The 14,605-nt window shown below is 37.6% G+C and overlaps 1 protein-coding gene and 1 long non-coding RNA gene across 2 annotated transcripts; one reads left to right on the top strand and one right to left on the bottom strand.

The window, feature by feature from the left end:
• Positions 1-494: 494 nt before the first annotated feature.
• On the top strand, positions 495-5,990 carry LOC100253436 (disease resistance protein RUN1). Its single transcript, XM_010647613.3, has 6 exons — positions 495-677; positions 865-1,401; positions 2,430-3,507; positions 3,651-3,962; positions 4,055-4,864; positions 5,119-5,990. Exons 2-6 carry the CDS (start codon positions 920-922, stop codon positions 5,926-5,928), a joined length of 3,492 nt encoding a protein of 1,163 aa, XP_010645915.1. The 5' UTR covers positions 495-677; positions 865-919; the 3' UTR covers positions 5,929-5,990.
• A 1,437-nt stretch (positions 5,991-7,427) lies between these two features.
• LOC109121977 (uncharacterized) lies at positions 7,428-14,328 on the bottom strand. Its single transcript, XR_002029302.2, has 2 exons — positions 9,165-14,328; positions 7,428-9,076 (listed from the first exon to the last, which is right to left on the bottom strand). It is a non-coding gene; the product is annotated as an uncharacterized LOC109121977 (long non-coding RNA).
• Between the last annotated feature and the right edge of the window lie 277 nt (positions 14,329-14,605).

Below are 14,605 nucleotides of genomic sequence, written 5' to 3'. Positions count from 1 at the left end.
ACTAATTTTTCTTATCTCTTTCATTTCTTTTTGTTTTTTTTTTCCTTCTCACTTTTGCTTTCTCACATCTATCCCTTTGAAGTGTACTGCTTTTTCTTTTTGTTTTTTGGTTTTGATTTGGACATCAACCCCACCTTTGAAAACATGTACATACAGAAACACATTCTTTGCCACAGGATATATGTAGTGGCATGTCTTTATAACATTTAACTAATTTGTAGCATTAATTAAATGTAATCTAGTGCTGCAAGTTGAATGTCATCTAGCTTGAGTTGAATAGCAAACACCCTCTCCTTTGTTGAAGAAAAACTGCAAAACAAAGCACGTCGGTGGAAGTTGGAAAATAATTGTGACCTAACGTGTGTATGGTGCCTTAAAAAAAAAAAAAAAAAAAGAGTCGGCTGGTCTAATAGGAAAGAGGTCATACCTTTCCCATTTCACTTGTCTCTTTTCCGTATGAGAAGTCATCTGAAGCCAATAATGTCAACAAAACTTTTTTTTTTTCCAGCTTTTCTTTATCTTTTCTCTTCACTCGTTTAGCGCGCTTTCCTCCTCACCACTTTTTTAGCAGAGGGAGTATTTTCTTGCTTGTACCATAAGCGACTTCTTTGCCTTCCTTTATTTCAAGTTTTGTCGGAAGACTTGGCTTCAATTACATTCACTTGCCACAGTGTTCAGTTATTATCATTGATCATTCTCTTTTTCAGATTTTGCATGTCTATTATTCAATTTATAGCTATTTTCAGATTTGCAGTTCTCTTCTATAATACAAAGAGCTAACATTTTGTCTCTGAATTTCTTTGGTTTTGTTCATGAAGTTTTTATATTTTATAAATCAATTGTGAAACTTTCCCTTTCCTACAGGATAATTCAAACTTGAAAACTCATATCTCAAGTTTCATCTCTCTACTGCTCGGTAATGGCTTCTGCAGCTGCTTCTTCTTCTTCTTCTCAAAGGCGCTATGATGTGTTCCTCAGCTTCAGAGGAGAAGACACCCGCAATAATTTCACTGCCCATCTCCTTAAGGAGCTACGTACCAAAGGAATCGACACTTTCATAGATGAGGAGAGGCTTGAGACAGGCCAAGTCATATCTCCTGCCCTTGTTGCTGCTATTGAAAGCTCCAAGTTGTCTATCATTGTTTTGTCAGAAAACTATGCATCTTCTAGGTGGTGCTTGGAGGAGCTGGTGAAGATACTGGAGTGCAAGAGAACCAGGGGACAGAGGGTTCTCCCAATTTTCTACGATGTGGATCCCTCGGATGTCAGAAATCACAGGGGAAAATTTGGAGAAGCATTGGCTAAACACGATGTAAATTTGAGGAATATGGATAGGGTGCCGATTTGGAGGGTTGCTCTCACTGAAGTTGCCAATTTATCTGGTCGGGATTCAAGAAATAAGTAATTTTCTCAGTCCTTTTTTATTTCCTCTTTTATTTTCCTTTTAATTTTTAATATACGTGCTTACATTATTATTATTATTATTGAAATTTGCTCAAGGAAATATTGTGATTGTTGATATTCTCAGCTTAAATTAGATTCTCGTAACTAATTTATTAAATAAGACCTTTTGTGTTTTCTCTTGCCTTCATTGTAAAATTGAAAATAAAGTTTTAAGATTTAGGCCTGATAACTGTTTTTAAAATAAAAAAATAGTTTTTAAAAATTATTATGTTTTGTAAAATAAAAGTCCGAAAACTTAAAATATTTTATCATATTTTTTAATATTTTAAAAATATTTTTTATGTCAACAACTTTATTTTTAATTATTATATATGTTTGTATAAATATTTTTTAAAATAATTCTAAAAACAAGTGAAAACAATTAAAAGATATTTTTTAAAAACACTTTTTTTTTTAAGAACAAAAGCCAATTCAGATCATCATAAAAAGTGTTTTCCAATTTTTTATTTTAAAAAACAGAAAACTATTCTTGAAAATAATCTTTAGAGCTTAGCTCAATTTTTAAATGTTTCATGTTTTTATGTCAAATTATTCAAAATAATCATGATGAGATAATCATGAAAGTATTAATTAGGACACCAAATATTTAAGGAATCACCCTGTTTTTTACATATAATTTTGTTTTTTATACGATATGGGATATCATTCATTCAATAGTTAGAAGGTTAAGGTAATGGGTTAATAGTAATTAGTAAATCAAATACCTAGAATAATGGACCGTCATTACTAAATTTCAAATATTCTCTCCTCTCCTTCCCCATGTTTCACAATTGACGACTGTCATTGTAATTGACTGACTTCGATCGTCAAATTGTCATGGTCACCAGTCACCATTAAAACTGACTGATCTTAAGGCCTAGTGAAGCCTTCTCAAAGTGTAAATATGTAATATTTGTTTGCCTATGAAGTAGACTGATCACGCGCCTGCATTGTCAACCTTACTACTTATTCTTCCATCATGGCAGGAATGAAGCAACGTTTATTGAGGAAATTGCCTCATTTATTTTCCATGAGAAAATTAATATGGCACAAAGTGATACAGCTGAGGACCTAGTGGGGATAGATTCTCGTTTATGTGAAATCGAACCATTATTATGTCTTAAGGCGGCTGATGTTCGCATCATAGGAATCTGGGGCATGAGCGGCATAGGGAAGACAACTCTTGCAGGTGCTATTTTTGAACGATTTCGTAATCAATTTGAGGGTTGCGTCTTTTTTGAAAATGTTGGAACAGAATTGGAAAGAGAAGGTATTGAAGGTTTACAAGAGAAATTGCTTTCAAAAATATTAGGGCTTAAAAATCTTAGTTTAACAGGACGCCCTTCAATAAAGGCTGCATTAGGCTCTAAAAAAGTCCTTATTGTCCTTGATAATGTGAAAGATCAGATGATCATAGAAAAGATAGCCAAAAAACGTGATTGGTTTGGTGTTGGAAGTAGAATCATCATAACTACTACAAATAAAAATGTGTTGAGGACTCATGAAGTGAAGGAAATATATGAGGTGAAGAAATTTGACGGGGATGAAGCCATGAAGCTTTTCAGTCGTTATGCATTTAAACAAGACCATCCCAGAAAAGATTTTGTGGAGCTCTCCAAAAGCATAATAGCTTGTACTCACGGTCTTCCATTAGCTATTAAACTTTTAGGTGACCTTTTATTTGAAAAGAGCAAACATGAGTGGGAATCCAAATTGGATAAACTGAACAAAGATCTTAAGTTGGGCATCAATTGTCTTCAAATGAGTTACAATGAGCTCAATGATGATGAACAATGTTTATTTCTAGACATTGCGTGTTTTTTTAAGGGTGAGGACATAGATTATGTTGCAAAAATACTTGACAATCACAATCGTTGCCCAATTGATGGAATACATGCTCTTGTTGATAAGTCTCTAATAACTATTTCTGGGAACAAGCTTCAAATGCATGATTTACTACAAGAAATGGGAAGAGAAGTTGTTTGTCAAAAGTCCCAAGAGCCAGGCAAGCGGACCAGGTTGTGGAAGCATGAGGACATTTCCCTTGTGTTGAAAAATAATAAGGTAACAACGAAATCCAAATATTTCTCTTTTCATACATGAATTTAAGTTTGAAAACTATCACTTTTGTTTAAGTAATTATAGATCATATAAATTTTTTATGCATTTTGCATGGTTTATCATTAATCTTTTTAATTGGTTGTTAGGGAACCGAGGAAGTTGAAGGAATATCTCTCGATTTGTCTCATGTAAAAGAGAAACTCCGCTTCGAAACTCCAGCCTTTGCAAGGATGAATAAACTTAAATTGCTTAAAGTGTACAATTCTGGAGGTGCCTCCAAAAAGGGGAACTGTAATGTGCACTTTTCCCAAGGTTTTAAATTTCATTATGATGAATTGAGGTACTTACATTTACATGGATACAATTTGAAATCATTGCCCAATGATTTCAATGCAGAGAATCTTGTACATTTAAGTATGCCTCATAGCTACGTACAACAACTTTGGAAAGGAAGTAAGGTATGATTATGATTTATTCATATTTTTTTCCTTTTTCAGATGGTATACGATGTTCATGAAAGCTAATTTTTTAAATCATTTTTTTATGGCAGGGTATGGAGAAGTTAAAATCCATTGATCTCAGTCACTCCACACGTTTAACAGAAACCCCAAATTTCTCAGGGGTCGTTAACCTTGAACAATTAATTCTTCAAGGTTGTATTTCTTTGCGTAAACTTCACACATCCATTGGAGTCTTGAACAAGCTGAAGCTCTTGAATTTGAGAGACTGCAAAATGCTTAAGAGTCTTTCAGAAAGTATTTGTTGTCTAAGTTCCCTTCAAACACTCGTTGTTTCTGGTTGCTGCAAATTGAAAAAATTTCCTGAGAATCTTGGGAAATTAGAAATGCTGAAGGAGCTTTACGCAGATGAAACTGCTGTAACAGAAGTACCCTCCTCTATGGGTTTCTTGAAAAACCTTGAAACATTTTCTTTTCAAGGGCGTAAAGGACCATCTCCTGCCCCGTCCTCAATGCTCAGAACGAGATCAGATTCCATGGGTTTCATATTGCCTCATGTGTCAGGTTTAAGCTCTTTGTTAAAGCTAAACCTAAGTGATCGCAATATATTAGATGGAGCAAGGCTTAGTGATCTTGGCTTGCTATCTTCACTGAAAATATTAATATTAAATGGGAACAACTTTGATACTCTGCCTGGGTGCATCAGTCAACTTTTTCTACTGGGATGGCTTGAGTCGAAAAATTGCCAGAGACTTCAAGCACTGCCAGAGCTTCCATCCAGCATAGGGTATATAGGTGCACATAATTGCACATCTTTGGAAGCAGTTTCAAATCAATCACTGTTCTCATCACTTATGATTGCCAAATTGAAGGAGCATCCTCGGCGGACATCCCAACTTGAGGTGAGTTCGCTCTTTAAATTCCATGGTATAATTGTCACTGTACAAAATATAAGAAGTAAACAAAATAAAAATAAAAAGTTTTGCAATTATGTCTTTTTCTCATCTTATTTTTTCAATTCTCAAAGTTTTATTGTTGTATCAAACTTAATTTAATATAGTGTGAAACAAATTTATGAACGAAAAACAAGGATAATAGAACAATTGGAGACATGGGTTTTATCTCTCTAAACATCCTCATGATTTTCATTCTACAGCATGATTCCGAGGGGCAGCTATCTGCTGCATTCACTGTTGTTGCTCCTGGGAGTGGAATACCAGATTGGATCTCTTATCAGAGCTCAGGGAGAGAAGTAACAGTAAAGCTACCTCCAAATTGGTTTACTACCTACTTCCTGGCTTTTGCTTCTTGTGTTGTCACTAGTCCCTCAGTTCTGCCTTATGCAGACAGTATCAATGAGCTTTGTACAAAGTGTACCGTGTTCTATTCCACATCCAGTTGCGTTTCTTCTTCCTATGATGTTTTCCCTCGAAGTCATGCAGAAGGAAGGATGGAGTCGGATCATGTGTGGCTGAGATATGTACGATTTCCCATTTCTATTAATTGCCATGAAGTGACTCACATTAAGTTTTCATTTGAGATGATTCTTGGCACAAGTTCGGCAATTAAGAGATGTGGGGTTGGTCTAGTGTACGGTAATGATGATGAGAATTACAACAATCCAGGTATGATCCAATTCAACTCTATCTTCTCTCCTCCTAACCTTGAAATCCATGATGGGGAACCCAGTGGAAGTGGGTGCTCTAATGTTGATGGCTCAGAATCAGACGATTCTGATTACTATACTGCTGATGAGGGGGAACCCATTGCAACTGCCTATTATCACTCTGAATCAGGGAGATGCGGGCAAAGAAAGGCTTCAAATGTAGCAATTATCAAGACAACACTTGCTAAGGAGGAACTGGAATACCTGTTTAATAGACTCTTGGTGGGTTGTGTATGTTTCGTTTCTTTTCTTTCTTTCATCTTCTTCTTATCTTATTTTGATTTTGGTTACATGTCTTAAGATCGTTTAGAGTAGTTAAATAAGAATTTAGGAACTTGAAGAAAAAGTGATATTCTTTCGCACATGTTCTATTTCATACTTAAATCATTTAATTTGCATATGTAATTAGATAACAAATACATTAATTCCATTAATTTACATCAAACAGGTTCATGAAAAAAACAAATCAGCAGAATACTTCAATTTCTAAACTTTTTGGAACTCTATTTTATTTCCTATTTTGCACTGAGTTATTAGGAGCGTTTGGGATGTGTGTTAGTGGTGTTATTGACCAGTCTTGGAGGTTTGAAGATGTTGGGTGGTATGCGGCCAACAGAGTTCAATCTCTTGCTGGTTAGTACCTTTCATTTGATTTGAATAGTTTAGGCTTGATAATAGAGAGTGACTGGTTAATTATTAATTAGCAGCCACTTCAAATTGGCAGAGAAGTGATGTAGTTTTTTAGATTGTTTAGACCTCCCTTTTGGTCTAATTTTAAGGACAGAACCATTGGATACTATACATTAATTGCTAGAATACAAGATTGATCACAGATTCCATCAACTGTGATTGTAACTTGTTGGGATTTTCTGTATGTATGTGTTGTTTTGCTGTGAATGATGTGATCCATGGAAGCTCTCGTGATATATTTTGTGAGTTGAATGATCTCCATTCCTTAGAGGCTGGTTTCTTCAGCAATGGTTTCAATTGGGATGGAGTGATGAGGGGGATTATTCTAGTGGAAGTGGGTGGTCTAGTCAAGGAGCAGAGGAGAGAAAAGCTCTTGTAAGGGAACCCCGTCTTCTAATATTTAACTGTTGGGCTATTGCTATTGTTTTTCCTCATTTTAGAAATCGGATGTCAAGGAAATTAAAGAATTCACTCTAAGTGTCCGTTTAGATATATATATATATATATATATATATATATATATATATATATTTAATGTTTTTAAAATAAAAAATCTCTTGGGAGCTTGCATTTAAACATCAATGATTGTGGACCTGGATTTTTCATGTGTCCCTATTAGTCGATGAGACTTGCTTTTATTTGTGAAAAATCGTATTTTTATTAAAGACTTAGAGTGACCTTTTATTTTATTTAAAAAAGGGAAAATAAAATAAGAAAGAAAACGCTAAAAAAATGTGACTTCGTAGTTTTAAAAAAACATATATTCGAAAAACTCGAGCCTAAGTCCAAAGATCAAGTTACCTATCGGGAAGGTACCTCAAATAAGCAATACCTCTCTAAGCACTAAAGAGGTCTCTACTAGCTAGATTAAGCGAAATATGACAATTAATTGATTGACCTAGGGTACCAAAAAGAGCTTAGGTGATTTTAAAATTCTACTAACACTAGCATGCCAAATAAGAATTGAAATCGTAACCATAAAAAAGAGTTAGAGTGTGTACCTAGATTGCAATTTAATGTGCTATGAGTAAAACAACAATGGTTAGTTCAGAAAATAAAACACACAACATGTATTTTATCAGTGAGAATCAAACAAGCATTTAGGCAAATAAGGATAATATCAAACATGGATATAATTTACAACAACATACATATTTATAGAATTTTGAAATTGAAGGATAGAGAACGTACTTGAGTAGCAAGCTTAGCGCTTCAATGAGAAACAAGATTAGCACAACAACAGGTACAAAACAATCTCATATATATTACAGAACGGATCAAAGTCGATCAAATATCAAATAATCATCTCACTTGAATCATTATCAAAGTGATATCATGGATGTTGGGCCCCCACCAAGGCCCAATTTATTTTTTCATGAATTAATTTTATGAATTCCATTATTTTTTAAATCATAAAACTTTTTTCATGCTTGTTAAAAATTGATAAAATCATGAAAATTTTTAAATGAGACAAAGAAAATGCATGCCGGAAAGAAATTTGGCAGCAAAAAGTTTATTAAAATCAAGTTTTTAAATTTTCAAAGGATGAAATTTAAAGAAAACTGGAGTTGATTTAATGGAAAAGATATTGAAAACCTGATTGAAACGTGTAAATTCACACAAAAAATGAAAAACATCATGAAAAGGATAGTGCATCAAGCCGGCCATGCTGGAGAAGGGCCTGTGAGTGTGACTGAGACTGCATTACTGATGGTGTTGGTGCTGCTGTTATTCTCTCTGAATTTCTCTTCCCACTCTCCTTGTGTTTTCTTTCTCTGCCCCATATTGGTCTATGAGCTGTGCTTGATATTCTAGTGCCCTTCCCATACCTTGGGCTCTTCCATACGGTGAGTCAGAATCCTCTTCAGCTTAGATAACCACGATCTTCATCATATATCCTAAGCCTATTGGTTTGCTGGCTGGCTGAGTTTCCTTGAATCCAAAATGCTTCAATATTCCTCCCTGAAGCATCATGTAAGAGCATCAATAACCCTCAACGCACATCAATATGATTGCAATGACCTAGTAGAACTCTTCTTTTCTGTAAGGTTCTAATACCTGATTGCAGTTTCTTGCCTGTTCCCTTGGTTAGTACTGATTTCCGGACTGATCTGACCAGGGATCCTTGGAGAATTCACAGATTAAAGGAGCAGAAAAAAAAAAAGAAAAATCCATCATGAAGACCTTGTCGTTTGCAACTGCACCAGCATTATCTAAAGCAAAGCCCACAGGCTGCTGATCTTTTCCCAGAACAGTAAGCATTATCCCATGGCTAGACTGAACTAGTTCCTTTCATTGTTTTGGAGTAGCCAAGTCCATTGAGAACAATCAAGTCCCCACCCTGAAATGATGGTCAGGACCCAGCAGCGTATGAACAAACGTTGAGAGGTTTTTCAGTATTCCAAAAATTCTGTTCCTGCATTTTATTAGTTTCCTGTGATTCAAGCAGGACATGGACAACCTGCTCAAGGTGGATATCAGGATTTTCTGGGTATGACAGTCCCTGCTCTTCTATTTTTTTGATCTGGGCAAGGCAAACAGAATCAGAATCTTCAGATGGATGACAAAAGAAAACCTCTCTGATATACGAATGGGATATTTGTAATCCAATTGGGTGAGCCCCCTGGAAATACTTCGATATTTAAAGTCAGAGTGTCCTGCTTTCTTCCAATTGTGGTGATTTCATCTGGCATTCCACTATGGGAGAAAGGTTGAGAACACTAAGCTTGAAGTGCTTGATTTAAGGACATTTCAGCACCTGGAACAGTGATAAGTGGCTGCATTAGTGATGAATTTACCAGAGATAGCTCTTGTGAAAGTGAGTCCCCATTGGTGGATATACATACCTCATTATGGAGGTCACCTCCAACAAAGTTTGTTCTTATTTTGAGGCAACAGCATCAGCAGCTTCATCATTCTCTCTATCGGACTCACCAAATTGTTTGATATCAGACACATTATACCCTTTCCAGGCTGCCTGTTTCCATAATGGATTTATGGGCCTTTGCCCTCTCCAAGTTATTGGCCTCAATTGTCTTTCCATTTAAAGCTATGACAACGTTTCCAGGCCTTAAGCCTGTTCTGCTTACCATTTTCTCATAAGCTGAGACAATGAAATGAACTTCCACTCCAGAAGGTTTAATTTGAACAACGGCTTTTGCTGCACCTAGAACTGTAGCTGAACCCCCATATCAAACTTCATTTGTTCAAATATCATAGCAAGTCCAATCTATTCAGCCTGACTTCCCAATAAATTCCTGAACTGTCATCTTCATCCTTGTAAAGATTGCTTCCAGCATCTGAATATCTGTGCTGTCACCTTCATACTCAGAATCATCATCATCACCTTCTGGACTGTCGTGATCATCATCTCTCTCTGTTGGATCCCCACCTCTTCTACATGGATGAAATGTAGAAGTGCCAAAGGTGGGAATGAAAGTGTCACATTCAAAACTTGTCTCAATTCTTGTGATGTGGATGGCATCATATCCACTAGCATTCAATTTCACCAGAATTAGCAGAGTTTTCCTGAAAACAAAAATAGTCTTCTGTTGTGTCTGATTTCAGTAACCAGTTTACCCATTGTATCCCAGCTTTCCCAAGTGTCCTTATTATCACCCGCCCTTGCCTGAAGTATATAGTGACTGATCCTTGTTCAAATCAACACTATTTTTGGCAAGGCCTTCCACAGATAGTTCTGGTGAAACTTGATCAAATTGAAGTTCAGCTTGTGACGTTGATGCATCAGCTATTTTGTCATTGAAGCCACCAGGAAGAAGCTGGAATCCTACCTCCCTTGCAGGCATCGGTTTTCCAGGTTATAAGACTGTAATAGACAACTAAAGGCATCAACTAAACGTCTCCATATGATTGCATCTCCTTCCAGAGTTACTCATTCGCCATCCCTGGCCTCACTGCTGAATATCGCAACCATTTTCTCCTAACAGCCACACTTCATTCTGTTGCCCCCTCAGCATTTCTTGGATGAAGGCCTGCAATGATCTCAAGCATACTGCCATGCATGCATCGGTCGTAGAATAGGGTGAAAATTCTGATGTTTTTTTATCAGATGCTAGCTTAAAGTCCAAGATAGATGAGAATTTCTGTCAAAAAGATTTAAGCCCACTGGACTCTCCATGTTGTAATATCCTTGCTTTGTGATCAAATACTGCCAATTGCCGCAAGTCAACTAGCTGAATAGAACCTCTTGAGCTGCTATATGCCAACAGATTACAGTGAATTGGATGGAACTCAGATGCTGTTATCACCTCAGTAAGATCCTCCCTGTTTGATGGTTTCATGATATTAAAACATCGATCACTGATTTCCAGGTTCCACACGTTTAATTGTCTTGTTTGTTGAAAGAATAAATAGTGATCCACTGGGTGTTGCACACCACCTTACTTTGCTGATCTTCTCTTCAATTTCCTAGCTCCTTAAAGAATCAAACTAGGGCTCATAACTCTAAAATTCAGTCTTTGGCAGTGAAATCCAATCACTCCTGCTCATTTCAAGATTGCCACTAATTTAAATTATATCTTGTTTTCGGGCTAACACATACTTCATGAAAGAATCAGATGCCATCTCAGAAGCCGCTCTCACCAACATTCCTCTTGTTTCAGCTCTAAGTCTTTAGTCCAGAAACTTCTCTTCAAAGCATATAATAGCCTGGAGGCAAGTTCACATTGAAAGGAAACACGTTTCTTCTTCAAGGACTCCTATTTCATGAACTCATTAAGCTTGAAATTAATGTCACAAACACCAGTAGATAACATCAAAGGCCCCATTCAGTGTATCTGTTTTCATATGGCTGATTATTCAACAGCGTTCATATACACCCAAAGAAGGTTTAAATCCAACCGAAGCTTAGGCCATGAGTTTATACTGTGACTCATTTAACTCCATCAACCCGTATTCCTTCCCACGAAAGGAATGTTATATCCATTGAAGCATCATTGCTTGAACAATTTAGGTCAGAATGGAGCCTGGCACAATGGGCAAGCTGATTTGTGAGAAGTGGAGGACCACTTGCACAGGCTAGCTGAATGGAACTTGTGTTTGCAGGCCTTGAGAACAAAGTGAGGAAGGCTATGATTCACGGTGTTGTTCACACTGTAACAGGTGGGGCACTCCTCAATATCTTCAAATTCCTTGTCAAAATTACTCTTCCAAATCGTACTCAAAATCACCATATATATCCAGTTCCAGGTGAGAATCCATTTCAAATGTATTATCAAGTCCTTCTCTGTTGTCCTTTGAGAGATCATCTTCATCATTGAGACCTTTAGCTTCCTGATGTGGGCTGTTGGGAGGGGAATCAGACAAAAGGCCTGCAGTTCTCAGAGCTTCTTCAATCTCAGGATCAGTAGAAGGTTCATTAGTAGTTAGTCCTGATCCATCGGTAGATTCAGCAGGAACATCATGAATCTGATCTTCTTTTGAACAGACAGTATTGACTTAACTTGCAAATCTTGAGGTTCACCTTGAAAGGTTCTCTTTTTTTGTTGGACGACAATAAGGGCATCATTCATCAGTTGAAGCAACGGGGTCTTTGCAGACACCTTGTGGTAAAAATGAGCTACCTTCCAAGTCAAATAATTCTGATTGCCAAGGACAATTGGAAAAAGAGTATAAAAATCTGCAGAAATCAGTGATCACCAGAGTCTCAGGGTTCTCAGCCAGTTAACTGTACTTATCATTCTCTGGGAGGTCTTCATTGTTCACTGGTAATTCATAGGTAGGATCTGCAGAAGCAGAGTCACTGAACCTCACAGATGAGAAATCAAGAACTTCACCAGCTGGTAAGGCAAGAATTGAGTCCTCGTCTATGTAATCAGTATCAGATGGAAGCAAATGAGTGCCCTGTGAACATGAAACAAACTCAACTGTGGTCTGGGCGGGGCACATCAAAGATGAGTTTATCTTTATCAGTATGTAGCTTCAAGTCTAACAGTGACAAAAGTGTTTTTTAGTCCAAAACCTGGATAAATGCAGCCGTTTCTGTGACCTAAGCCTGTACATGGCCAGTATTGGATCGGCAGCAGGTAAGAGCTCCACTTGATGCATAATATAAATCACTGTATTTGAACCCAACAGACCCAGCAAGCATTCCTTAAAGAGATGGGTTCCTGTCAGATCATCCACAGCATTAAAGGGTTCATCAAACGGATATCAGCATTTTGGCAAAGTGTGCGTGCAACCTGTGCTCTTTGCATCCGACTACCACTCAAATGGAGTCCCCTCTCACCTATAACTGTTTGATCACCAGATGAGAAAACCTCCAGGTCCTTCTTCAAGGAACATGTATTACCCTCTCATAGCTTTCTCTATCCATGCCATTGCCAAACAATATGTTCTCTTCTATCTTGCCACTCTGAATCCAAGGAAACTGAGTACCCTATCAACCATCGTAGCCAACTTGCCCACCATGACGTACACTAGTCTAAGTTCCATAATTTCCAGAAACCCGTGACGGATCAGATTTCCATGCTGCATTCCTAAATGTGCCAGAACCTATGCTGCTGCTTTCATTGGCACCAAACTGATCAACCTTGCCGTTGGCAGAGCTGCTGCCACCATCAGTGTTGCCAGTAGAGTTCTTCAAAGCCCCCCTGGAGATCCTCCTCCCAAGCAGTGTTAGCTTGGTTTCAAGTGAGGCCCACCTTCTCCAAAAATCAGCAAAACCAGCCAAGCTTCACACCTCTGCTCTGCTTCCCTCTAACAAATCACACCAAAACATCTGGAAAACCCCCGACAGCTCACAACTCTCTCTCCCTAAGACCTTGAAAACTCCTCAAAACCCACTCTATACGAACCTCAAAACCCACCAGAAAATCAGAAAAATGCCCCCTGCCAGTTCCCATCTTTCACCCAAACCATATGTTCACCATTCTCAGGTAAACCATGCCTCGAGCGGTGCCAAGGAATCTTTCCCACGAAAGAGCAGTCATATCAGAAACCACTGAGCCTGCTCTCTTCTTCCAAACTTGGGTACCAAGTTCCAACAGCATCTAGAAGCCATTCTCTAGCACCATCAACTAGTGATGCACATAAGCACCCAAAATACCCACAGAAAACAGAGGAAGACAACCAAGAAAACAGAGCATGAAGAATGTAAACCAAAAAAACACAGCGAAGCAAACATTTCATGTTTCATTCGAGGGGCTTAGGTTGGTGGGAGGAGTATAGGCAGATTCAAACAAACAAAGGCAACCAAAGTCCTCACATAACACACAGTAAATAGGAAAATCCCAAACCAAAACTAGGGAAAACAGAGCCTTACAGTCCCAAACCAAAACTAGGGAACTCCAAAGGAAGAAATCAACAACAACAACTATATGAGCAATCTAGTATCAATGCAAACAAATATATGGTCCCCGTCATTCCACACCCAAGCATCCAGAAGAAACTTAAAATCCAACAGAAAATGATGAATAAAAATAGGATAATGGAGATGAAGAAGGGGCCTACAGCAAACGTACGTGGAAATGCTCCCCTCCAGCAAGAAAACCTCCACTGGTGTGTCGTCTGAAATCTCTCTCTGCCGGCGTCCTTTTTCCTTCTCTGCTCCTCCGTTCTGCTCTAACAGCTTCTTGCCCACTGGCATCTTCTCCTCCCTCGTTCCCTTCCCTTCTAAGCGTCCCTTGCCCAGTTCAGTCTTTAACCCCTCTTTTTCTGTAATCCTCTCTCTCTGAACCCCAAAATATTTTCTTCCAAGAACCTTTCTTCTCTCTGCCGCCTCTAAATCCCCCAGAACGCGGACTGATTCTCTAGCCAAAATTCATCACGTCAAATCCCCACTTACCAAAACGCTCTCTCTGTCTTTCTGTACCACAAATTCTTTCATTCTTTATTCACCTCAGCATTTTGCCAAATTCAGAATGGCAACTTGGCGCCTTTCCTTTTAGAATGTGCGTTCCCGTGAGTGGAAGGTGATCTAGAATCTTTCTGAAAAATTTCAGCTTGCTTTCTTTGGGCGCATGTGCGTTAGAGAAAGTCCATAGCAGCCTGGATTCCTTGAAAAATAATAAAAAGAAAAAATTAAAATCTTGCAATATAATTCAAAAATTGGAAATCATGTAGATTTAAAAAGAAAAAAAATAAAAAGATTAATTTATGCATATATATATAAGCAAGCCATAATGTTAACTCATGCAAATTAAAAAAAATAAATAAAATCAACAATCTCATGTAATTTTATGAAAATAAATGAGTAAATAAATAAATCAAAGACATGCAAGTCATATAAATCATACAACCATGCAAGTCGTACTTACAAGGCAACCAA

Source organism: Vitis vinifera, chromosome 18 (assembly GCF_030704535.1).
Source record: "Vitis vinifera cultivar Pinot Noir 40024 chromosome 18, ASM3070453v1".
Classification (NCBI taxonomy): domain Eukaryota; kingdom Viridiplantae; phylum Streptophyta; class Magnoliopsida; order Vitales; family Vitaceae; genus Vitis; species Vitis vinifera.
The sequence above is the reverse complement of the archived record's forward strand: the minus strand, read 5'-3'. Positions and strand labels throughout refer to the sequence as shown.

Excerpts from the sequence above, each read along its gene's own strand:
- LOC100253436 (XM_010647613.3), top strand. The coding sequence starts at position 920 with ATGGCTTCTGCAGCTGCTTCTTCTTCTTCTTCTCAAAGGCGCTATGAT. Across the intron at positions 1,402-2,429 it reads GGTCGGGATTCAAGAAATAA|GAATGAAGCAACGTTTATTG; the intron begins GTAATTTTCTCA and ends CCATCATGGCAG. Across the intron at positions 3,963-4,054 it reads AACTTTGGAAAGGAAGTAAG|GGTATGGAGAAGTTAAAATC; the intron begins GTATGATTATGA and ends TTTTTATGGCAG.